The sequence below is a fragment of the Falco cherrug genome, chromosome 4, assembly GCF_023634085.1.
Source record: "Falco cherrug isolate bFalChe1 chromosome 4, bFalChe1.pri, whole genome shotgun sequence".
NCBI lineage: Eukaryota > Metazoa > Chordata > Aves > Falconiformes > Falconidae > Falco > Falco cherrug.
In genome coordinates, this window is record NC_073700.1 from 38,510,237 (window position 1) to 38,534,202 (window position 23,966).

General features: G+C 56.7%; 1 protein-coding gene across 3 annotated transcripts; it reads right to left on the bottom strand.

Annotated features, from left to right (window-relative positions):
• Positions 1-79: 79 nt before the first annotated feature.
• Positions 80-19,642, bottom strand: NLRC3 (NLR family CARD domain containing 3). 3 transcript variants are annotated; one of them, XM_005436817.3, is made up of 19 exons: positions 19,279-19,640; positions 13,321-13,463; positions 12,571-12,831; positions 9,733-11,476; positions 9,385-9,471; positions 8,606-8,689; positions 8,234-8,317; positions 7,648-7,731; positions 7,470-7,553; positions 6,887-6,970; positions 5,978-6,061; positions 5,452-5,535; positions 5,262-5,345; positions 4,903-4,986; positions 4,543-4,626; positions 4,358-4,441; positions 4,046-4,129; positions 3,756-3,839; positions 80-3,284 (listed from the first exon to the last, which is right to left on the bottom strand). In XM_005436817.3, exons 2-19 carry the CDS (start codon positions 13,325-13,327, stop codon positions 3,194-3,196), a joined length of 3,282 nt encoding a protein of 1,093 aa, XP_005436874.2. In that variant the 5' UTR covers positions 13,328-13,463; positions 19,279-19,640; the 3' UTR covers positions 80-3,193. The 3 variants fall into 3 exon arrangements, with proteins under 3 accessions (XP_005436874.2, XP_055564902.1, XP_055564903.1); XM_055708927.1 differs by lacking the exon at positions 19,279-19,640 and adding an exon at positions 13,639-13,804; XM_055708928.1 differs by lacking the exons at positions 80-3,284; positions 3,756-3,839; positions 4,046-4,129 and having other exon boundaries at positions 4,543-4,619; positions 19,279-19,642.
• Between the last annotated feature and the right edge of the window lie 4,324 nt (positions 19,643-23,966).

Sequence of the window (23,966 nt, forward strand, 5' to 3'; positions counted from 1 at the left end):
CAGATTTTTTTGGCTTAATAAAACTGGATGAAAAGCTGCTCTGGGAGCACATTTAAATTGATTTTAAATCTGGCTTAAATCTACTTATCCTAAACATATCCTTTACTTAATCAAGGGCTTGTGTCCACAAAGAGCAGCACCAGTTAGACTAAAGCAGTGAAGCTAAAACTGGGAAACTAGTGAAAGGGTCCTCAAAGACCACCTTCAGTGCAGCACCACTTGGTATTTCAGCTGCGCCAGCGTTCTCAGATTTCAGTGGGCAGTCCTTGAGTGTCCTGAGAGCAGCAGTGCAGGACTGTGCCGTGACTAAACCTGTAGGAAATTAGCCCTTTAGTTATACTGGTACTTCTGGGGAGGACTCGGATTTAAGCACTCAAATGGGTGAAAAACTGGGCTCTGTTCGGTAAGTTGCGCTGATGCCATCAGTGAAGGCATGTTCAGGTGAAGGCAGAAGCTGGAGTTTGGTGTGTTGCCTCTTTCCTTTCAGCTCTGCTTTAGCATCACGGTTTGTCTTTACGGGAGCAGAAATCAGTGCTTGATTAGAAGAGTTCATTTTGGTGTGTGTTCATCAGGGCAGGTGAGAGGCCCAGCTGTTCTGTTCTTCCCTTTCTTTACATCAGTGAAGTACTTTGCTCTGCTCCCTCATCTGAAGTCTGGGGTCGGATCCAGCCCCTCCATTACTGTGCTGGAGAAGGGAATACACGTGAGTTACTTGAAAACCGAGAGCTTTTTCATCTCTCTGCATCTCTGACCCCAAGGGTGGAACAGTCACACCCAAGGCAGCTCCCCATCAGCAGAGCTCAGGGCTTGAAATGTCACGTCAAGGTGGGACAAAAGTTTGCAGGTGAACACGGCGCGGTTCTCGTGTAGCGACGGGGCACGTGTGGGTGCAGTGCCGCGCTGAAACACACATGGTCACACAGGCTTGGGCTGAGCTGCCTGGCAGGTGAGACGCTTCCTGGCACACCAGGAAGTTAATTGGCCTTTTGCACCTCATTTCAAAGGGAGCAGAGACAGAAGTCGGCGTTCTCAGTGCGCGATGCCTGCTGCAGAGCTGTGGGGGTGAGAGCCGGTGAGAAGGTGCATGTGGTCACCACATCTCTCTCCCACGGGATGAGAATGTCCCGATTTTAGGATCCATTCCAAAAACATTTTTCCATGTTACACATGGAATCCGTCCTGGGTCCTCCCCATGTGCCAAGGTACGTCTGACCCGTGAGGGGGATCTGCCGTGAGACTGGGCCCAGTCCCCGAGTCTGGGCTGCGGTTTCAGAGTTACAGATTTCTCTGTTATTTCCTGCGTTGTAGCCGACACGGGGGGCGGGCTGCATCCCTGGTGTGCAGACACAGACCCGCTGGGGCAGCACTGCCACCAAGCTTGCGGGTTCCAGGGTGGCCACACGTTGCCTTGCAGCTTCTCGCACCAGGCTTGACCAGCAGTGCCGTCAGCAGCGGGGGGGCAGTGCAACTGTGCCCTCTGCACACCTGAGCATTCAGAAGCATTCGTGCATTGCTACATATGTGCAATTAAATAATATTTCAAATTGTTGTTATCTCCCTGTTGCCTGGTGCTGCAGGGCACAGGAGCCAGCTTGGGGCTGTTGGTCATGCTCTCCGTGGTGTTTTGGGTAATGTTTCAGCACAGGGTTAGGCACGGGCTTTGGGCAGAGCTGGACCTGAGCCTCAATCTGCCCTGCAATCACGGTGGAAGAGGCAGGGCTTACACCACCCAGCATTACTGCGTCCTGGTGGTGACCATGCACCAGCCCCTGCGCCTCATGGAAATGCCACGAGCCCTCATCACACCGGGACAGGCGCTGGGGTCCGCAGCTGGGGCAGCGGCGCAGTGCACCCGAGTGTAACGTCAGGCAAGAGCAGAAGGCTGCCCAAGGCACCACCTCGGCTGGGAACCACTTTATTTCCAGGTATGTACATACTGCACAGCTCAGCCCGCTGTTTCTCCAGGTCAGGCCCCTGAAGCAGTCACGTACTGCCCTGGGACAGCAGCGCATCGGTGCGGGCTCTGGCTGGGGTGGAGGGGGGGGCAAGGGGGCGGTGGCTGGAGAGAGCCAGGGGGGCGTGCGGCACATGGATTGGCTACTGGTCCACCTGCAAACCTTCTTAGAGAGTCACTGGGTCGCTGTCATGCGCACAAAGGCAGCACCTGGCACCTCTGCGTTCAGCAGCCACCTGCCCAAAAGGTGACCTGCTAGGGCCAGCCCCTGCCTGCAGCTGGGACATGGGGAAGACGTGTCCCAAGGTCACACAACTCGTCACTGATGACAAGAGCAGGAGCCCCAAGAAGTCGAGGCAGAACTCCATGATAAGGCCATCCCTGTGTGGTACCCACACGTGTGTGCTGACAGCGGCCCATCCTCTTACACTCCTCCTCCCATCAGCCTGAGAGCTCTTCATTTTCCAAGGTCTTTCTAGATGGTTCCACCCCTATGCCTGGGGCTGCCCATCTCCGATCGGGAACAGCACTGCCGAACACTTCAGGCACGCTGGGCAGCACCGACCTGTTGCTGAGGGATGGCAAACAGCACAGGCTGCACTCGCTGCTGGGGACCCTGCTCTGGTGCGCCCAGCTCCAAAGCACAACAGCAACCCTCCGCCTCTCTCTGGGACTTCCAGGGGAGCCTGCGGGACGCCGCTGTGTTCAGCCAGGTGAGAAGGGGCGGCTGGGAACCCTGCCCCTGTTTCACCTGGGATCCCTGCCAGAAGAAGATGGAGAAGAGCTGGCACTGGGAGCAGAGCCCCGGGGTGGTTGTGATGTGCCTGGTCTGGGGCAGGGTCTGAGGGTCTGTAACCCCACGGAGATCACAGGAGGGATTGCTGCCACTGGCTGCAGCAGGTAAAAGTCACCCACACAAATGAGGAGGGCTGGCACGTGGGATCTGCCCCCTCCTCCCTCCTTTTTGCATGTCACCCATTCCTCAAAGCTCCCCCAGGGCCTGAATGAAGAGGGAGATGGGTGTACGTCCCCCACCTTTCAACACTGGCGAGTTCTGACCCCCCTGCACTGCTGCTCTGGAGGCCCTAGGTCCTCCTGGGCTGTGCCAGGGAGCTCAGGAGCCCTCCCTGCCCTGGTTCTCCTCCCCGAGACGGGCGGGCAGCAGGCCAAGCAGCTCCCTGCGGAGGCACGCTGGCCAGAGGGACCCACTGGGCCACCTCTCACAGCAGCCAGGCACCCTCACACATCCACAACACAGTCGGGTGAGCTTGTCCGGATAGCGTCAGAGATCATCTTGGCTCCCGACTGGCCGATGCGATTCCCCTGCAGGCTGGGAGCAAAGAGAAGAGGAGCTCAGGCTTGGACAAGAGGTAGAGCAGGGTCCTTGGTGGGTACAAAAGATGTTCCCCAACTGTGCACCAGCATCCAGGATCACCTGCACCCTCCACACATCCAGTGCCAGGGGATTCCGGGTTTGAGAGCCCAGAGGGAGCCAGGTGAAAAGCTGGAGAAAGCCCCTGGGGAGCTGAGGGGCTGAGCCAGCCCCTCCCTGGGATATTTTGGAGAGTATTTGGCTTTTGAGGTGGTTCTTTGCCCCAGAGAGGAGCTGCGAGGTCTGGAGCCATGTGGGTATGGTGGCTGCCACGCCGGGAGGAGCACAGCGTGCCCTTCCCCCTGTCCCCCTTGGGAGGTCCCTGCAAGGCAGCCAGGAATGGGCAGTGTCAGTGGTGGGGAAGGTCCCTTGATGGATCTCATGGTGTCCCCCATCCCTGCCTTACCACCCAGTGCAGCAGCCACTTACTTCACGTACGTGAGGCCGTGGTTGCCCTTCAGAGCGGTGGCGATGCAGATGGCTCCGTCCATGCCCAGGGAGTTCTCCTGCAGGCTGCGGGAGGTGGGAGGGTCAGAAAACACCAGCCAGGGAGATGTGGCCACCAGGAGGGAACGCATGCCATGGGTGTGGACATTGGGAAAAGCCACCAGCTCAGTTTGCCTGGCTGAGACCTGCTGGCCTGGCCGTCCCCTCACTGCTCCCTCCGGGAAGGTTGGGAAAGGCTCGCTCTGGCTCACCCCGGGCAGCAGGATACTTACTTGAGCCAGTGGAGGCTGCGGTTCACCTTCAGCGCGTTGGCCATTGCCTTGGCCCCGGCCACGCCGATGGAGTTTCCTCGCAAGCTGCAAAGAAAGGCTGGTGGTGAGGAAGGACAGCGTGGGACAGCCCCGCACTCTCCGTGGGTGAGGAGGAGGTGGCCCCACACCAGTGAGTCAAGGAATGGGCGAGCCACGTCTGGTAGGACATGATGCAAGGGTGGAAGTGGTGCCAAGCTAAGGATGAGGGTCTTTGACATCCCCAGGGAGTGGTGTCACAGCCATGGGGACTTGGTGGCCCCAGCGAACACTTACTCCAGGATCTGCAGGCTCTTGTTGACCATCAAGGCTTCTGCCAGGGCTTTGGCACCAGCTGCACCAACTGAAGCCACCTGCAGGCTGCAGCAGAACAAGGACCCTTCAGTGCATGTTGTGAGGTGGCTATGGTGTGCTAATTAGACAAGCTAATTAGGCTGTGATGCTGCAGCCTGGATACTCACTGGAGATCTGCCAGGGTTGTGTTGACCTTCAGCGCGGCAGCGAGGGCAGTCATTCCCTCATCTCCAATGGCATTCTCCTGCAAGCTAAGACACCTGAGTGCTGCGCCTGCCCACGGCCCAGGCGCCCAGGAGCAGGAGGGCAGCGAGCACGGGGCACAGCGTGCCAGGCTTCCACAGGTGGCCTGGGGGGCCCCTGAGCCACCATGCACTTCGAGCACCCCCAGCCAGGGACAGGTGATGGGGACACTGAGGAGGCAGCAGGCAAAGCCACCTCCCCTGGTGCGGCCTGAGGCCAGAGCCCTGGGGCAGGTCCCAGTAGAAGACGCTGCCCAGGACCTGTCCACCCATGTCCCCACTTACTCGAGGCTGACCAGGCTGCCGTTGGACTGTAGTGCTTGTGCCAGGGCCGTGGCAGCTTTTGCCTGGATGAAGTTCCACTGCAAGCTGCAAACAGGAGAAGACAGGAGGTGAAGCCTGACAGGAGGATGCCTCCATCCCTCCACGCTCAGCACCCATGGGCTCCCATCCAGCGAGGCGGAGGCTGGGAGGTGACACAGGTGCAAGACGCGGTGGGTCCATCTGTGATGGCACAGCACAAATCGTGCGGAAGGCCAACCTCGAGTCCCACAGCCTGGAGAGGCTGAGGCCCAGGGGCACCGTCCCTGCCCCACATCTATGCGAGGGGCTTCAAACCAAGGCAGGGCCAAGGGGAAACTCACTGGAGGGACGTGAGCGCGCGGTTCTCCTTCATCGCTAAAGCGATGGCCTTGACGCCTTCATCGTACAGCAGGTTCGCTGCTAAGCTAGAAGCCGGAAAGAGAGGGCACAAGTCACACATGCAGCGTTTGGGACAACTCCAGCGACACTGCGCAGCAGCATGGGAGCCCTCCTGGGGCCCATGGGACTTACTCCAGCTTCCTGAGGCTGCCATTGGTCCGCAGGGCGTGGGCGATGGCAGGGCCCCCCTCCTTGCTGATGGAATTCTCCCGCAGGCTGGGGAAAGAGACAGGGCTGTGGAGGAGTGGCCGAGGCAGGGCATTGGTGGCTCCCACACAGCACCCCTCGCTCCTGGGCCGAGACCATCTACTGTGAGGGCAGCCTGTCTGAGTTGCATCTCCACCACCATCTACACCTCCATTCCCTGTGCATCCTGCAGCTGTGGGCACTGATGGCCCATCAGGGCTTTTTCCCAGCCTCCTGTCACTGCTGCTGTCGTTTCATTGTGAGACACGGCTGAAGGGATGCTCAGATACTGTCCCAAGGGAAGAAAGCTAACAATGGAGATAAGATGCTTGCAGACACAGGAGGGACAGAGGCTGCTTTCAGCATCCCAGAGTGCTTGTGGAAACAAACAGGCAACAGCTCAGATTTCCAAAAAGTTCCTGCATCCCAGCAGCAGATTTTGGCCAGGATGGCCAGAGGGGTCGTCACTTACTTGAGGTTGACGAGTCCCTTGTTGGAGCAGAGAGCTGCTGTCAGCGCAGTGACCCCAGCGCTGCTGATGGAGTTGCTCTGGAGACTGAGACAAACAGGGGAAGGCATGAGTACGTGCCAGCGCCGGCATTGCAGGTAGGCTGTGGGGTTGTGCTTGGGATGAAAAGTGCCCCATTTCACGGAGAAATGGGCATCTCTCAGCCACAGGAGGCCAGGGAGCCAGGCCTAATGGACCAGCTTTGGAAGCAGCCAGGCCAGAATGAGCATCTTCTGCTCACCAGCCCCACTGAGCACAGGTGACAGGATTTGCCTCCACTTCAGGGCAGTCTTGTCCCTGTCTGGCCATCACCTCAGCTGCTGGCTCAGTTGGGCATGTGGGTCCTGCAGTTCTTGGGTCTTTGTTGGCAACAGACCCAAGGCACAGCAGTTCATCCCCAGGAGCCATCAGGCCTCCGCTCCAGCCAGGTGGGAGGAGCAGTCCTCTCTGACTGCCGTTCCCAAGGGGAATGAAGGTTGGACCATCTCACCCTGACTCTGCCAGGCCCCAGTCCGTTCCCTCCCTCATTAGCCAATTCCCATCACTTTTGAGAGCAAGAAGACCCAAAGCTACTAGTATCCTCCAAAAGCAAAAAAATAAATCATCTTGGTTGAGAATTAACTCCTTTAGTGCTCCTCTGGTGAAGGCAGGACCAGCCCAGCTGCCGCTGGCGTTGCTGGCAGCTGCTACGTGGTGCTCCAGCCTGCACAGAGCACCCACAGCCCAATGCCCCTCCAGGGGATGTGTGGTGGGAGGGATGTGGGGAGGGTCAGGGGTGGAATGAGCAGCTCTGAGGGGTGGGAGGTGTTGCTGGAGTGAGGAGGCTGGGCTCTGTTGGGCAAGTAGGAGCCTACGCACAGAGAGGGGACTTACTCGAGGCTTTGCAGACTGTGGTTCACCTTCAGAGCTTCAGCCAAGGCAACTGAGCCGTTGTCTCCTACTGAGTTGCTGGAGAGTCTAAAACACAAGAGGAAGGGCAGGTGTTACCGGCAGCCATGCTGCAGCCAGGTTAGATCTGCCAGCAAAGGAATCATCTCCCCCAGGCTCTTTCTGCTCCAGCAGTAAGCACGAAGTTGCTGCAGTCTCGTTCCCAGCCTACGTACACCCCTGTTCTTGTATGTTGGGGTTTGGGCTGAAATAGCTTTTAATGTATCGCAGGACCTGAAGACCTGCCGCTCGCCTCTGCTGGAGGGAAGGCTTGGCCTCTCGGTTCTTTACGTGGCACCCCACATCCCAGAGATACGGAGAGCATCTCCACAGGGTCACTCCGAAAGCAGCACTGCCGTCCTTGCCCCACTCCACCCACGCCAATCTCCTGGGGCAAAGCCAGCAGAGTCCGTCCTGCCTGTGCTGCATGGCCCAGCCCCTGCCCACCACCTCTGCCCACCACCCCTGCCCGCAGATCCCAGGAGACACGGCACTGGCATCGCATCCCTCTGCCTTGTGCTGCTCTTACGTCAGCTCCTTCAGGCTGCAGTTCTGTTTCAGTGCCTCTGCTATTTTCCTGGCACCGTGGGCTCCGATGGCGTTTTTCTGCAGGCTGCAAAGGAGAGGAAGGCAGCTGTGAATGTCAGGTGCCACATCCCCATCGATGGCATGTCGGTCTGCGGGGACAGCAGGTCCTGGTCACTCACTGTAGGGTTGTCAGCCTGTGGTTGGTCAGCAGGGCCTCGGCCAGGAAGGTGGCACCATCCTCCTTGATGGTGTTGTGCTGCAGGCTGCAAGGAGAAAGGAGTGAAGCCATGCATGGCTGCTTCCACAGCAGGGCAAGGGACCATGCAGGGGTGCAGGGCAGTGGCTGCCTGCCCTGGCCTTTGCTTGCCCTCGTCCCTGGCATGAGAAAGGCATCTGGCCCCCAAGCATCACTGCCCAGGGCCCTCCCTCCCTCCTCTCCCACAGGAGATGCCTCCTTCCATGCACCAGCACCCTGTGAGCTCCTGCACAAAGGACGGACCTGGACCTTGACCTCATTCTGGACCCACTGAAGCTGAGAGGCAGGAGGATCCCAACATCTCTGGCCCAGGGCTGCCCTGGTCACCAGGTCTCTGCTGGCTGCACTGGTGCTCACTGCCCCGCACAACCAAACCAGGTTACGTCCAGGGTCTCCCCACACGCTGCCCCTTGAGGTGGGCAGAACCTCGATGGGACAGGAGAAGGGTGCAGAGGGCTTCTCCTGGATGGAGATGTTCTCCCAGAGGTACTACAGGAGTCAAGACTTACTTCAGAGAGAGCAGGACTTGATTTTTTTTCAGCGCGTCGGCCAGTGCTTTTGCTCCAGTGGGGCCGATGGCGTTGCTCCGAAGGCTGGGGCAAGACAGGCAGGACAGCCAAGGTTAGCAAAGCCAGAGTGGCATGTGCCCAGTTTAAGCCAAATGTCTCTGTGTGGTACAATCTCAGGCACCACTAAGGTGGGACATCAGGCCAGCAGCTCGCGAGAGTTACCTTCACCTCTTAAGTGGTTGTGCCTTTGGGGGCTGGAGACCCTCCCCAGCTCAGTGAGGCCAGGAGGGATCTGGGCCTGCTGCAGCCATGGGAATGGTTCCCGGCGGGGAACACATGCGTGACAGGAGCTGGTAAAGGGGGAACACTTACTCCAGTGCTGTCAGGCTCCTGTTCACCAGCAGTGACCTGGCCAGAGCCTTGGCTCCCTTGTTGCTGATCTGATTTTCTGCCAAGCTGCCCAGAAAAAGAAAAACCAGGTGTTTTTCAGGGAGAGAAAGAGGCTTTTGCAGCCCCTGGCATGTCCCAGGACACAGCTGGGATGGGTGAGTGGAGGAAAGCCATGGGGAACACTTGGCTCATGGTACAATGATGCAAAGTGGTGGACACTCCTAGGTCTGCTCTCCCGGGGTGGACACCAGGCAGGCAATTGCAAGGACAGGGTGGAAGGGGAGTTTCTAGACTTAAAATTAATCTGTGCCATGAAAAGAGAGCTCAGATCACAGCATGGGGGACTTTATGCAGAGCCACAAAGAAGGGCAGGGAGCAGGGGAAAGTGGGGACACATCTGTCTGGGGCAAGGCATCTCCCTGCCTGGTGTCCAGGTGCTCTGTGCAGAGCCTTGGATGTCCAACAAACAGCCATGACCTTGGGAAGCAGTTTGTTGGGATAACCCAGGGATTTCTACACACATTTTTTGGAATGAGGAGGCAGCGGTCCCAGGAAGGCTGGGCGAGCCATTGCAAGGACACAGCGGATTAAGGTCACCATGCCTGGGCGCAGGACATCATGTGGGGCTGTCCTTGTCACTAGACACCTTGGAGAGCCAGTGGGAGGGATGTTCCTGGAGGACCCTCACCCTGATTTTGAGGTGTCCCCAGCTCTGCTCTGTACCCCCATAAACAGCCTGCCTGCCCTGGGCCAGGTCCTACCTGAGCTTCTGGATCTGGCAGTCCTTCACACTCAGCACGCTGCCCAGAAGCTCCATCACGTTGTCCTTAAACTGGTTATTGTCCAGCCTGGAGAAGATACAAGGAACAAGCAAAAGCAAGCGTTTGGAGAACAAAGTGGAGAAAGGTCTACCCTCCTGTGACATCTGCCCCACCACAGGTGATAAAACTCAAGCACAGCAGCAGAGCTGACCCAGTGCTGTCCCCAGGGCAGCTCTCTGCTGACGGACAATGTTGGTGGGACCCGTATCTCCCATTGACACCCCGGATTTTGAGTCACGGCCCCACGTCCCTGCTTGCTTCTCCTAGTGCAATCCAACTGGGACTCACCTGAGGCTGTGGCAGAAGAGGAGCTGGGAGAGCAGGCTCTTACAGACGTTGTAGGTGAGGCAGTTGGAGAGGTTCGTCTCCTCCACACAGACATCAGAGACCTGCAGGAGATAAGCCAGGGCAGAGCAGTTCATGGGGCTGAGCATCCCAGCCAAGCTCTCATTCTTCATTGCTTCTTCCACAGTCTTAGCGATCTCTGTGTGCTGAATTTCATGCAGGCAGTGCATAGTGTTGACTGTCCGTGAGGAGATGACATAGTCAGTGTTCAGGCAGCCCTGGAGGAAGCTGATCGCTTGGCTCCTGAAGCTGTTGTGCTCATCCTTCACCAGAAGCCACCCAGAGAGCAGCTTGTTCACCTGTGGGGAGAGAAGCCCAGAGAGAAAACGCACAAAGATGTCCAGCTGCCTGTCCTCTGCCTGCAGTGACCTCTGAACAGCGCTCTTGAAGTGGTTGAGGAAACCCAGCTTGGGCCAGGACATCCCGCTCTCCGTGAAGAGGTCAAATATTGCCCGCTTGGCAGCCGTGTAATAATAAATAGCTGCTAGAAACTCCTGTAGGGTTAAGTGGGAGAAGTAGTAGGCTGTGAAGGACTGCATCTCTTCTTTGAGTAGGAGTCGACTGCACAAGCTGCTCTGCAGCAAAGCAAGGTCAATGCCATATGCCTTCATGTCCTGCTCATAAAATACATATCTCTTTTTGAGCAGCCCGTAGAAAGCCAGTCTGCCCAGGCTGCCCACTATCTTCTTGCTGTTGTTCACAGCCTGCTCGATCCTTAGAGTTTCTCTTGGCTTTTCTGGCCACTCACTGCTCAGGGCCATTTTAAAATAATAGCAGTAGATTTCTGATAGGGTCTTGGGGACGACAGTTGTTTCTTGGGATTTATTGGTACTATTTTTTAGGTAATAACCAATTGAGGAGCCAGAAATCCAGCAAAAGCCAGGAACAGTGCACAGGACATGTAACGACCTGTTAGCCCTGATGTGATGCAGGACTTGGCTGGATAGGTCTCTATTGTCAAGGAACATCTGGTCCAAGAAGTCCTTCATCTCTGCAGCTCCAAAACCTCGTATTTCCGTCATCCGGTCAACAAGCCCGCCAGGGATTTGGCTGGCTGCTGTCGGCCGTGACGTGACCCAGACAGAAGCCTCCTGCAGCAGGTTGCCACGTATAATGTTGGTGATCAGGTTGTCCACTTGGATCTCCTTTTTGGGATCGGTGCACACTACCGTGTTGGAGAAATCCAAAGGTGTCTTGAACTCATCCAAGCCGTCAAGGATCAGTAGGGTCCTGGCAGCTCCTGCCGAGATGCAGTTAGGCTCGGTGATGTGAGGGAATGCCAAGCAGATGAGCCTTTCAGCAGAGAGTTTCTCGTAAGTGTTGAGTTCCCGGAAGGTGAGGGGCAGCACAAAGATGATGTCCTTGTTGATCTCCCCCTTTGCCCAGGTGTAGACGAACAGCTTCACCAGTGTGCTTTTGCCAATCCCGGCCACTCCGATGGTGACAGAGATCCGAGGTGGAATGCTAACCTTGGAGAGAGGCAGGAAGAGCTTCTCCAGAGGGATGCTCTTGGCTACATCTCGTAGGCCTTTGGTGGCTTCAATCTGCAGGATGTCATGCTCCTTCTGCTGGATATCAGTCAAGCCTTCCACCAGCAGCAAGTTTGTGAGTCGCTGGAGGGGACCCATCTCCAAGCCATTCCCATAGTAGCTTTGGAGGCTCTCCAGGTGCTTCTGCACCATGGGTTCTGCACAGAGAGAAATGCAACAGGGGGGTGAGAAGGAGGATGGTAGCCACAAGTGCAAATGAGAGATGCTGCTTCACTTTTCTGACATGCCCATGCAGAGGGGAAACCACACAGAGCCCTTACGTCTGGGCAGGAAGGTGTGTGCCAGGGCCTGGAGGGCACTAATAGCCTTAAATGGCCCTGACCAGCCTCACCCATTGGTCCAGGAGGCCATTTAAGCTCAGCCCTGGGCCTTCAGCCCCTGCCTAAGCTATGTCGTGGGAACACTCGTCTGCAGCACCATCACACCTGTGTCTGCTATGGACCATACTGATCCGCACCTTGATCTTGGACCTCGTTGCTCTGCACTTGCCTGGTAACCACTGGACTGTGTCTGAACCTGGTTGCCCTGGCTGGACCTGATCCTGACCTCTGGATTGGCTTTCCAGCTTGACCTCAGCCCTGCCTCATCACCATGGACTTGTCTGATGAGTTGGACTCTTGGCTGAACCTGATGACCATCTCTGGACCTGTCAGGCTCACCTGGCTCCAGCACCACAGCCCTGGTACAGGGTATTTAAACCCTCCAGCAAAGGCTGGACAAGCAGGAGATGGTGCTGTGAGAGATTCAGAGCAGACACCAGCCACGGTTGGAGCCTTCCAACCAGAAGGAAAACCAGGGAAACGTCTCCTGGCAAGAGGGTTGCAAGGAGAGCCTGAAGCTGGGGCAGCCACCCACCAACAGATGGGGTCAGGGATGCCCAACTGTCCTCCTCCCACTGTCCCCCTGTTCCCAGCCCAGCTGCTGGGAGTGCCTGGTGTGACCTGGACACTGAAGACATTAAAGACTCCTCAGGCTGCCCAGAGAGGCGTGCTGAGGGCAGCAAGGGGCCTGGAGGAAGGTCCCCCTCAGACCTGGCAGAGAGCCCTCATCACCCCCAGCTCTGTCCTTCCCCAGCAGACACCCTGAGATGGCACTGTCACTTGCATGGCTGCTCCCACGGGAGCTGCCAATGCTGCCCAGCTCTGTGCACATCCTGATGTGCTCCAGCAAGCACCTGCAGCTGGGAAATATGGGCAGACACCCTTCACTGGGTCCAAAGCGGACTACCTACCATAGACAGTGATGTGAAGGTACAGCTGGGAATTGCTGGTCTCGATGAAGGTCTGCAGGGACTGGGAGGCATAGCTGCCCTTGCCAGCCAGGATGTCCACCACTGCCCTCACCTGCTCAGGCAGGGAGCTCGCCTCCTGTGCCCTGCTGGCCTCCTCTGCTGTCAGGAGGTCCAGCCTCCGCAGGTAGCAGATGATCTCCTCCAGGAACTGCGGTGAGATGGACCTCACCAGCTGCTTGCGGTAGCGATTGATCCAAACCTCTGTGGGGGGGGAGAGCGGGAGAGCTGGGTCTTGAACAAGCCCTGAGCAGGTTGCTCAGGAGTGATGGGGAAAGGCAGCAACTGAGCACCCCGACTGACTCTGAACATAGCAGGGAGTAAACTAGAGCCCTCCAGAGCTACCTGCCAAAGTCCTCCTTGAGATGATGCTATCCCAAAGCTGTGGCAGGCTGTTTTGTTAGGAGCTGCTTGGTCAAAGCAGCAGCTATCAAAATTAGAGTCAAAGAAACAGAAGAACACAATCATGAAATGACACTTCCTCTTGAAAACCGAGCCCATGCAGAGATAACAGTCTAAGTGAGGTCATTTATCTTTGGAGACAGCCGTTCCCCAGTGCCAGCACAGCGGTCTCCAAGCTCTTAGACTAGGAAATGCTGTCAACCCTCATTCCTTGCTGCCCCACCTTGTCCCATTATTGAATCCGAAACTCCACCAAGACAATGGATCTCTGGCTGCCCAGCCACCACTCACCTTCCATCAGAGGCCTCCCGTGACATGGGTAATCCCTGGGCAAGGAGCACTGTGTTGGCAGCAGCACAGCCGTCCCATGGACAGCCCCACGTCCCCTGGCTGGCTCAGTGTTAGTTGAGGCTCCTCAGCCTTTATCCATGTTCCTGGTGGAAGAAGAAGAAAAGCATCAGGAGCGCTGTGCGAGGGAGCCCACCTCGAGCTAACGTCGTACTGACCGTGATCGAGCCAAGGGTCCATTCATCAGCTTTTGGCTAAGACCAGCATCCCTAGAGCTGTGGACCTGGCAGGGGCAGAGCCAGGACCATCATGCTGCAGCACCTTTGCTGAGATCTTATGTGCCACAACTCGGTGCCTTCACCACCATTGCTGATGCCAGAACCTTTCTGGAGCAGAGTGACGATCCCCTCATGCCATCCGCAGGTCACCTGGCGAGAGCCTGAGTGCCACCACTGTTACCAGAGCGATGGCAGGGCTGCTAACTGCTCATGTGTCTTCCTTCTCTGTGTTGTGAAGGAAGTCGTGGGGCAATAAGCAAAGTGATAAAGGGCCCGTTTCAGTTTCGAACCCACCTCACCGCCGTCCAGAGCCTCTGTCAGGGTTTGCTGAGCATGGCCAACACCACATCCTGTTGCAGAGCTCTGTAGTTACTCCATTTTCAGCAGCACTAGAGTCATGTGCAGGAGCTGGCCCTGTCTAGGTGGGAACTGCTCAGCCCTAGGGGCTGTCTGATCACAGCAGCGATGCAAACACAAGTGTCCTGGTGCCCTGGCCATTTCCTCGCATTGAATCCCTTCCTCACCTCCACCCGGCCTACAGGATGCTCTAGATCCATGCAATCACCCCCACGTGCCAGGCAGAAGCACTGCAAGGAGCTCCCTGCCCACAGGCAGCGTTGTCTTTGCCCAGACCCACTCCTGAGTGGGACTTGGCTTCAGCGCAGCCTTGCCAAGAGGTACAGCTACACTCACTCCCTTTGGTCAAACCTGACCTTTTCCAGGGAGAAAGCACAAATGTAGCTTGATGGGGGAAACTGGGTAGAGTTGCTGGTCCATGGTGCAAGGTTAAGGTGCTTGGAACATCTCTTTTCCATTCATCCTCCTGCCAGGAGATCCATGCTGGGGTTTATTTCTCCCACCAGAAAACATAAGGGCTTAGCCACCAGCAGCAGCCCAGCTGCACAGACAGTGTCTGGGCTGCAGGAGGAAAGACCAGACTCGGCATCTCCCAGAGCAGAGTCCCTCACAGACCCCACCAGCTGGATCTCTCATCAAGACCCCTTTGCAGCACATCCTAGGAAGTGGAATAAGTGTCCGAGAGGTGCTGGGTGGCAAAGCACCAGCCCACTGCCACCTGCCCATGTGGCTTCACGCACAGCTTTGATAGCTCTGGTAGTGGTGTGGGGTGCTGTTGTAGCTGGGCCTGAACCCACATTTCCCTCCAGGAGGGAAGTCCTTCTGCTCTTCCTCAGCTGCCCAGCTCTGACCCCTGGTTTCAGAGGTGGCAGAGGTCCCATGCTCCCCCAGCAGTGACAGTTGCCCCACAGCAAAGCCCTTTTCTCCATACAGGGAGCAGCAGGGCTGTGGCAGCAGCTCGCCTTGCTCTTCACCTCTTCCCCCGCCCCCCGGCCCCACCAGACAGTGGCTTGGTCAGTTAAGATACCATCAAGGGGCAATTCACAGTGAGATTTTCACCCTTTGCTGTCATCATGTCTCTAACTGGCCTGGAAAGTTCAGTTAGGTCTTTGCACACAGCAGTCCCCAGGTCTCTCATCTTTACCATGCAACCAAGAACAAAGCCAAAATGAAAGGGGGTTTTGTTGCTTGCAGCGATGTTCCCTGCAGCCCTTCCTCTGAAAGCTGTCTGGTGAGAAAAGGCCCTTTGATGGGAGGAAGCCTGCTCTAACACCAGAGGTTATTTGATGGTGTCCTCTGGTGCGGTTTCCAAATGTGATCCCACTGCTAGAAACCAGCAGCCGTGGGTCAGCTCATGCAAAGGCACCTAACCGGGAGAATAAAGCAGCAGAAGAAATAATTTAGCAGCTGTGATTTTTTTTCTGCTTCCAGTAGAAAAGTTTCAGGTGCAGCTCTAGGACCACCAAGTGATGCTGGAGGCTGCCTCCTAGGAGGGTGAAGGGCACTCTCTGCTCTTACAAGAGCTGTCTGAAGGGCAGAGGCCAGTCAAAGCCAATCTCTGTAACCCTGACAGAGGTCCAGGGTGTTTCCAAGATGCAACTCAGCCCATGCCAAGGCTGCTGGGATGAGTCGTCTTCTGGAAGTGCTGCACTCCCCCACGCCGGAGGCTGGAAAGCAGTGTCCATGTCCATCCTGCGTGCACAGAGCTAAGCCCCGGGTTTGCGGCTATCGCTTCGTCAGAATAAAGCAGGGACAAGTGCCCATCCCTGCCCCACCGGCAGCTGGGGAAGCAGTGATCCAGCGATGGTTTGTGTCTCCCCTGCCTTGACGTCTGTGTCCATAGGGGCACTGGGATAAGAAGCTGGAGGGCAGGAGGCTGCCCAGCCAAACCGTTGAATGGTGTCTGCAAGGCCCAGGGAGGGAAATGAAGGATTTCGTCGGCAAGAACTTGGTGCTAAAGGCTTTTTTTGCCTGGTGTGGTCCAAGAGCCCAGCCCAAGGGAAAATCCTCCCATCTGAGGATGTCCAGTCAACACTGATGTGTTCTTCCAGCAGTTTCAATCCCATGCCACACCATCCCCATGTCCCACCATGCCTGTTAGCAGAGGGTCCCTGCCCAAAACCCATCAGTGCCTTGGAGCCACAACCACCATGCTGGAAGGTCCCTGGCCACGTGCACAGACAACCCTCTACCAAACAGCCACCGCATTTTTCACTATGTGCATCCTGTTCCAGAATTCAAACTGCCTGGCATCAACACCAGAAAACACAGACCTAGACATAGCTGCTTCTGCTCATCTCTGGCTCCTGGAAGTCCAACACAGACCAAAAGCAGCTTGCCAGGGGATCCAAGAGGAAAGAACAGTCCTGGGATGGCCACAGCATGAAGGTGTCTGGAGACAACAGCTCCTTACTGCCTCCTCTGCTCTATCCAGCCTCTCAGATCCTCATCCTCCAGGAGGTGGCTTTGGCTTTCATACAGCAGCCACTCCCCACTGGACAGATCCATTACCCTGTACTTTGAAAATCTGCTGAGGACCTGGGACCATCCTATGCCAGGAGCCATTGCAGCAGCCACCAGCAGCACCGGACCTGCATCAGGCTGCGATGCTCAGCAGCCTAAAATCTGTAGTTGTCACCTGGCAGGAGCTTGTGGGCAGAGCCACTGGCAGTGTCAGGGAATGCTGGTTGGCACCTCAAGCGGGGCTTTCCAGCTAGCAGAGCCCTGGGGGCCAACCTGCTGCCGTGGGCTGGGGACAGGGCTGAAGGGTGCCTAGTCTAGAATGGGCACCAAAGTGCTGGGCAAGAGCTCCTGGATGGCTGCAGGGACCCACATATGGAAAACATCAGAAAATGGGCTGACCTGCAGTATTTAAGTACATTACAAAGCTTTTTATCTGAGCTAATAATTGCATCATTAGCCAAGCACCTGAAGGAACAGAGAAATGCCCGCTCCAGTGCAACTCCATGCCCCCAAACATCCAGAAACGCTCAGCCCAGCTGCTGCCTTCTCCTTGTCCCGTCACTACAGGGTTTGTCTGTGCAGCCGATTCCTCAAAGATCTCCAGTTTGGGGTGACGTGTCTCGGTGCAGCTCAAACCCCAGCAGCACAGCACCCATCTGACTGCTGCTCTCCCTCCCCCAGACATGGGAGCAGAGAGAAACCAACCCCGTGAGACCTTCCCACCACTTCCTGGCGCACCGGGTTTCCTCCAGCATATCTCAGGCTCCTTTACCCTCACACCTTCAGAGCTTTTTATTTATTTCTCCTGTGATATATCCACCTTGAACTGATCCTATTTTGGAAGTCAGTGAGCTGCACACATTTGCCAAGCCAACACCTCCAGCCATTCCCACTCAGGTGAGCAAATCCTAAAGCCAGGTTGCAGGCTGCCACCTTTTGGCAGAACTGAAAAGATTTCACATTATTTATGTCAATTAGGCAAAGCGACTAAGTATCTTCTGCATTCTACCCAATTATGAAACTTCCAGGTTTGCAGGTTATCTAAGCTTAAATAGGACATCCAGATGCAGTCTTACTTTTTTTGGTCTTGATTGAATGCTAGCAAAATGTATTGCACTTACAGAGTGATGCCCTATGCCAAATCTAACCCCTACCAGGTTTGTTGTTTGGTGTTTTTTTCTGAAACCCCAACCAGAACAACAAGGCCCAGACACAGTGGGAGTTGGTGAGTCACGGAGGTGAGAAGCCATGAAGGACCCCTAGGCTGAATGCCAAGCAGTCCCAACAACAAATCTCACCAGAAAAAAAGCAAAAACTAATCTATGGGTAATTCCAAACAGCTAAAAATGAAGCTAATTTCAGACAGGAAGTATTCTGCAGGGTACTGCAACACCTCACAAGCTGCAAAATGAAGAACGATGCATTTGCTGAGCTGCCGCTAGGACACTTCACCATGGACACACACACAGCAGATCCCCTCCTCACAAACTGCTTCTTCCCTCCTCACCTATAGGATCTCAGGACGTCGGTGTGAAAATCGTGCACAAGCTGCCAGCCTGTCTCCGTCAACAACGAGGCGGATGGGCCGGCCTTGGAGGATGCAGGGATGCCAACAGATGCGGTACCCCACCTCAGCACCCTGCTGGGTTTTGATGTGCAGGGCCAGCCCCAGCTTTCTGGGCTTACAGAGCATCACAAAAAGTGGCCACGAGTTCTCCAGAAAGAAATTTTTGTGCAACATGGATATCCTTTGTGCAAGCTCTGCCCAGGCTGCCTCAAACGACATACCTCTCGCCTTGGATAACCCTTTCATGTGGCGGCCAAGCCCCAGGTGCCAGTGACATCTCAGCAAGTGACAGCACGCAGCCTATGCTCCAGCTGCTCCTCTCCACAGCAGTCCCATACTTAGAGGATACATAGTGCCCCTAACGACCTTAAGAGTGCCTAAGTGACAGCAGGATTAAGCCTAATGCACTGACAGCGCAGTCCAGCGTGCCTCAGGCACTGTGCCCACCTGCACGCACAGCCACTAGGCATGGCCACATGTCCCTGCTGAGCTCCATCACCTAGACCTGCTCCCTGTGTTTCTGGGTCCTACACTGTACTGGGGGATCCTCCACAGTGAAAAGGCCCGAAGAAGGTACCAGCTGCACCTTTGGAGACCTTGGTGTGGCTGTTCCCTCTGGCTGAGCTCCAGGAAGGAGTGCTGAGCCCGTTTGCCAAAGGGGGACACAGGGGTGCAGCTCTGGGCTTCAAGGTCCATTGGTCTTGGACTGCCCACAGACCCAGGGCCCTGCCTCACTCTTTGGTGTGATTTTGCACTGTGCCATGGGCAACTATGTCATTAATCTCCTACTTTTCTATTTGCAGTACACATTGAGGATTTTTTTGGATGGTTTTGAAGTGGAATGAATTCAGTAAGTAATGTTAACATGGGGGCAAAAGCTGATACTGCACAAGGTTTTGCACGGGCAAGGCAGCCTGGCCGAAGCTGCCTTCATGTCTGGGCAGGTGGTAGCAGGCAAGGGGACAGAATTTGTGACAAGTGCCAGGTCTCCCAGGAGGTCCCATGCTCATCTCCACCACTCAGGGCTCAGTGCCATGCACCACTGCACCCAGTCCTGCCAGCACCGGTGGCGGTGCCACACCAGGCTGCTACGCTGGGCACTGCAGGCAGTCAGTCACATCTTGCCCCTCCCAGGGACTTCTACCCAACAGCTCCTGGCCCTGCCACATTGGTCCAGCGACTCCATTTCACATGGCCATCAGAGCAAGAGGTCTGCAGCAGCTTGTCCCCATAGAGGGGGGCCAAGCAACACCTCCCTTCTCCCCATACTCCTCCAAAGCCCCATCAAAACCTTACCTCAGCCTTGTGCTGTCTTCCCAAGGTCTGTGTGGGAGCAGAAGAGCAGAGAACACATCCTCGTTGTGGCAGGAGGATGCAGTTCCTCTGTGCCCCTGCTCAGCCCTTTATCCCTAGAGCCTTGCTTCTTCCTCGCCTGGATGCTCAAGTTCAAGGTAGAAAACGGAAGCCAATCCCTCTGGTTGGTGGCCTCTGCCCCTGGGGGACCCGCGAAGGCGATGGGACCTGGCAGCCAGGGCAATGCTCAGGGCAGCACCCAAGGAAAGTGGGTCTGGCTTCCCCAGCCACCCTCTGCCACCAGTTCCAGCCCGGTGACTTTTTCTCTCTTTCAGTTTGTTCCTCACCCCTTCCTGTGCCACGGGTCTCACTCAATCTTCCTTCCTGTCAGCGCAGGGCTGCCGCCTATGCAAATCGATGAAAGTTATCTGCTAAGGAACAGCAGCATACAGTAACTACCACAGCTGAACAGTGACAGTGGGGTCTGTCCTGCTGGGATGCTCAATGCACAGCCATTTCCCCAGCCACAGCTGCTTTCTCCTAGAAGAGCCACAAAACCAGACTTAACAACATCCAAATTGCAATGAATTCCCTCGAAGTAAAACCAGGAGCTCGCCCAGGTCTGGCAGAGCTGAGAGTTTTTGCTACGTAACCCCCTCGCTAGCCAGGAACACTGAGGAGATCCCAGGAGAGGCCGGTGTCACAGCAGCTCTGCCCTTTGCTGCGCCATACACAGAACCATTTCCACAAGTACATTCAAGTTGTCTCTTGAAAGAGCAGAATAAGAGTAGGAACGAACTCCCCTTCCTCCAAAGCCATTTTTCTGCCAGTGATGAATGCTTTCTTGAATTATGGGGTTTATCTATGAAGGGGTAGATCGCTTCACACCAAGGAGTGCTGCATCCACACCTGAGGAGTCAGAGCCACCGCAGCAGTGGGACCGGCGGATCTTTCCTCCCCAGCTCTGCTCACTCAAGTGGGGCTGATCATTATTTTGCATTTTTGTTCTGCAAAAACGTTCATTTGTAAATCGTGTAACTGGTTTTGTTGGCTTTTAGGCAAATGCTATTAATTCTGCAATATTGAGCAGAGAAGTTCCCTGAAGGCAGGTGGGCAGGGTGACCCAGCATCATTGAGACCCAAGGCAAATAACTCCACTTTCTGTGAGTTCTGGGGCAGAGCAGCAGTGCCCAGAGAAGGGGAAGTGGATCTCACCAAAATCATGGGATAATCACAAGCCACGGTGGAGCTTGCTGCCTGCTTTATGCCCAGTGGCTTGTATTTTGGCCCCAAAGTTCCTGCTGCTGGAATGGTCAAGAGTAAGCAGAAGTCAATGAGGAAAACAGATGAAAATAGCATGTCCTGTTAGGAGACCTGCCCTGGCAGGGTCTGTTCTAGCAGGCAGCTCCAATTAAACTGCATCTAAATTTGTAATCATACATCTTTCTCTTCATCAAGTCTAACTGAGAGGTCACCCATGACTGATGGTAGAGATGATGGTGGATGATGGAGCTCTCATGGTGCAGAGCTGGTGGAGGTCAGGGTGGGCTCGTGGCCAGACTGGCTGCACATGGTGAACCCTGTTTGGGGAGGAGAGATGGGGGCAAGCAGGAGTTTGGATCTTCAGCCACTCCTCTGGGCTGTGTCCCAGGGATTGCTCCGGGCACAAGCCTTGCTCCCCACCTGTCCTAGGGCTGCACCTGCTAAGGGCTTAGGTAAGACCCTTCCTCTGGCAAGTGTTAGGTCTGTTGGTAATTTCCTACCCTGTCAGGAGGCTGGTTTCAAAAGGAGATGGCATCTGGGAAGTCCCATCAGCTGTCACCTTCCCGAAAAGCTGTAGCTAAAGGTCCCTCACACCAAAAATGACTGTGCAGAAGCCCCAGTCGGGGGTGTACCTCCTGCTTTCACGATTATTCATTTATGGTAATTAATGCATCTGAATTATTTCTTTGCCATGGTATATAGCACATTCCTCAGGTTCTGTGCCGTTTACTTGATTCAAACCCAGATTCCCCAGCGTATTCACGAAGTTCAGCCTATGGAGATGCCAGCAGGCCGAGTGACCACAGCGGCTGCCAGGGGTCTCCAGCCCCCCCCCCCCCCCGAAGCACTGAGGTGATGCAGAACCCGCCAGGGTGGTGGGAAAGGCCGCAGAGCCCCCCCGGTGAGCCCCCCGAGCAAAGGGGACTCGGGGCCCGTTCCCCGAGCTCAGCCCCACGCAGAAGTCATTTGCCTGTTGACGACAGACCGTCCAGTCTCCTGAGCGGGCAGGGGCCGCCGCCGGGCCGGCCGGTGGGCAGCGGGTTACCGGAGGGCTCGCAGCCCCCTGCCTCTGCAGCGGGGGGCTCTGCCAGCCCGGCAGGCGGCGGGGCCGCAGGGTGGAAGGGGCACAGCCCCCAAGGACCCCCCGCGGGTACGCAGCGGCTCTCGGCGGGCAGCGCCTGCGAACGGAGCGGGTGGCCGGGGCCCGGGACACGCCGCCACGGCCGGCCCGCAGCGGAGTACGGACCAGCGAGGCCGCCCCGCCGGACACGGCCGAGCGGAGCCGGGTCGGGGTGAGCAGAAGCGGACGGAGCCGAACCGAACCGAGTCGATTCGAACGCGATCGGGTCCAGCCGAACCGAACCGAACCGAGTCGATTCGAACGCGATCGGGTCCAGCCGAACCGAGTCGATTCGAACGCGATCGGGTCCAGCCGAACCGAGCCGAACCGAACGGAGCCGAGCCGAGTCGACCACAGCCGGGTCCAGCCGAACCGGACCGAACCGAACGCAGCCGGGCTGAGGAGACCCGCGACGACGCCCGCCCGTGTGAGAGGCCGCGGCTCCGCGCCGCCCCGGCTGCCCGCCGAGCCCGGTGGTGGAGCCCGGCAGCCGCCCCGTGCCCTCCCCGCCGGGGGAAGCCCGCCCGCGCCGCCTCACGGCTGGAGGAAACCCACCGTGGCGCTCGGAGCAACCGGTGGACGCTCGGGGAAGGCCCGGGGGGGCCGCCGCACCTCCGAGAGCCCCGGGGCGCTGGGCCGTGCCGCCGTGCCCAGCCCTGCGGCCCGGGGGAGAGGTGCTTCGGCTCCCCCAGCACAAGGCGGAGGCATCGGTAGCTGCCAGAACGCCCGAGCTCTGGGGGCCTGTGGAGGTTCAGGGGGTCTGGAAAGCGCCCACCGGGCTGGAGCGGCGGCACAGGGAGCAGGCGGTGGTATGGAGGGACTTGGTCCTGGTGTCCCAGGGGTCGAGCAGCCCCATCTCACAGTCCCAGCTCTCTCTATGAGCAGAGCCCTATGGGAAGCTGAGGCTCTGAACAGGTCTGCACTTACAGGGGCAACGCGGCCTGGGGTTTGCTAGGAGATCAAAACTTCAAGGTCCACATGGTGATGCGGAGCCCCACGAAGGAGGCTGAGGAGCTGAAGCAGAGGGGAGCTGAGGTCATGAAGGCAGAACAGGACTATAAGCCATCATCGCTGGAGCTGGCCTTGGCAGCTGCTTAGGAAGCCTTTGTTGTAACCAAATTCTGGGAGCACTGCAGCAAAGAGAAGGAAATCATGCAGGTACTGCTGATTGCTTTAACTGAGACCATATGTGGAATGGCCTGGGAGGGGCAGATCAAGGAACAGCTGTGTGGCATCAGGAGCTGGCAGGGCACGGTTCAACTCTTAGTGCAGCCTTGCCAGCCCTGATGGTTTAAGTGGCTAGTCCAGAACAGTCCCGAGGCCTCACAACAAACCAGGTCCCTGTTGTAGCTAGTAGGGCTGGGCACTTACAGGTCTCTGTTGCGTGCCTCTCCCTTCAGCACATCTTCCCCGAGGGCCTTGCAGTCACTGTTACAGTGCTCCTGGCTTCTCCTTGTCCCATGACTATTTTTTTTGTTTGTGCTCCTAGGGACAAATAAGAAGCTCTTTTCTTCCCAGGGCCCCAGCGCAGTGCAGAAGCAGAGTGGTGCACCCTTTGATTCAGGCAGGGAAGGCACATGCTGGGGTGCCAGGTGGCAGCCTGGGATGCTCAGGTTCTCCTGAACCCCTCAGGCACAGCTTGTGCCCCAGTGCAGGGAAGGGCTCCCTCCTGGCTGCTCCAGGCCTCTGCCCCCAGGGAGAGCAGGTTGCGTGCCTTGGCCCACCCCAGGCCGGCTGCATGCCGGAGCTGGGTGCTGTTCCCTGCCAGGCAGGGCTGCAGGGTGCTCAGTGGCACTGCCCTGACACTGATCGCGTAGCTTCAGGGGGCAGCTGGCTTGGGACAGATCCAGAACAAGCTCCCCAGCATCTGTAAGGCATGATTTTCCCACCACCACCTTGACCCTTTTTCATGCTACGCCTGGAGGAAAGGTGACTGGGGGGGGAACTCCTGGGTCAGGACTTCATCCTGCCTTCCACCAGCACACTCTGGTGAAGGCTTTCCTCTGCCTTGACCTCGTGATGGAGGGCTGCTGCTTCCTTTACACAACCCCAACCAGAGTGACTTGCAGCAGAGCCCTCCTTGCCAGTGGAAATAACGTGGCGGGCTGCTCTAGTGCAGCTCTCTTCAGCTTCCCTAACACGGTCTAAGGGAAAGCCCCAGCAGCCTCTGCCCTGTGACACCACCACTGTTTTTCCCCAATTCTTTTTGCAGATCAACCAGGGGAGTATGAGAAACATAGCTCCACTGGGGCCAAGGAAACAGCCGCTACGTCATTTCTACACCCTGAAACCAGACTGTAGTGTGGAC

Bases quoted from the DNA above. Each gene is read 5' to 3' on its own strand.
- NLRC3 (XM_005436817.3), bottom strand. The intron at 9,472-9,732 runs GTGAGTCCCAGT...TATCTTCTCCAG, and splicing joins CTCTTCTGCCACAGCCTCAG to GCTGGACAATAACCAGTTTA. The intron at 7,554-7,647 runs GTGAGTGACCAG...TCTCCTTTGCAG, and splicing joins CACAGGCTGACAACCCTACA to CCTGCAGAAAAACGCCATCG.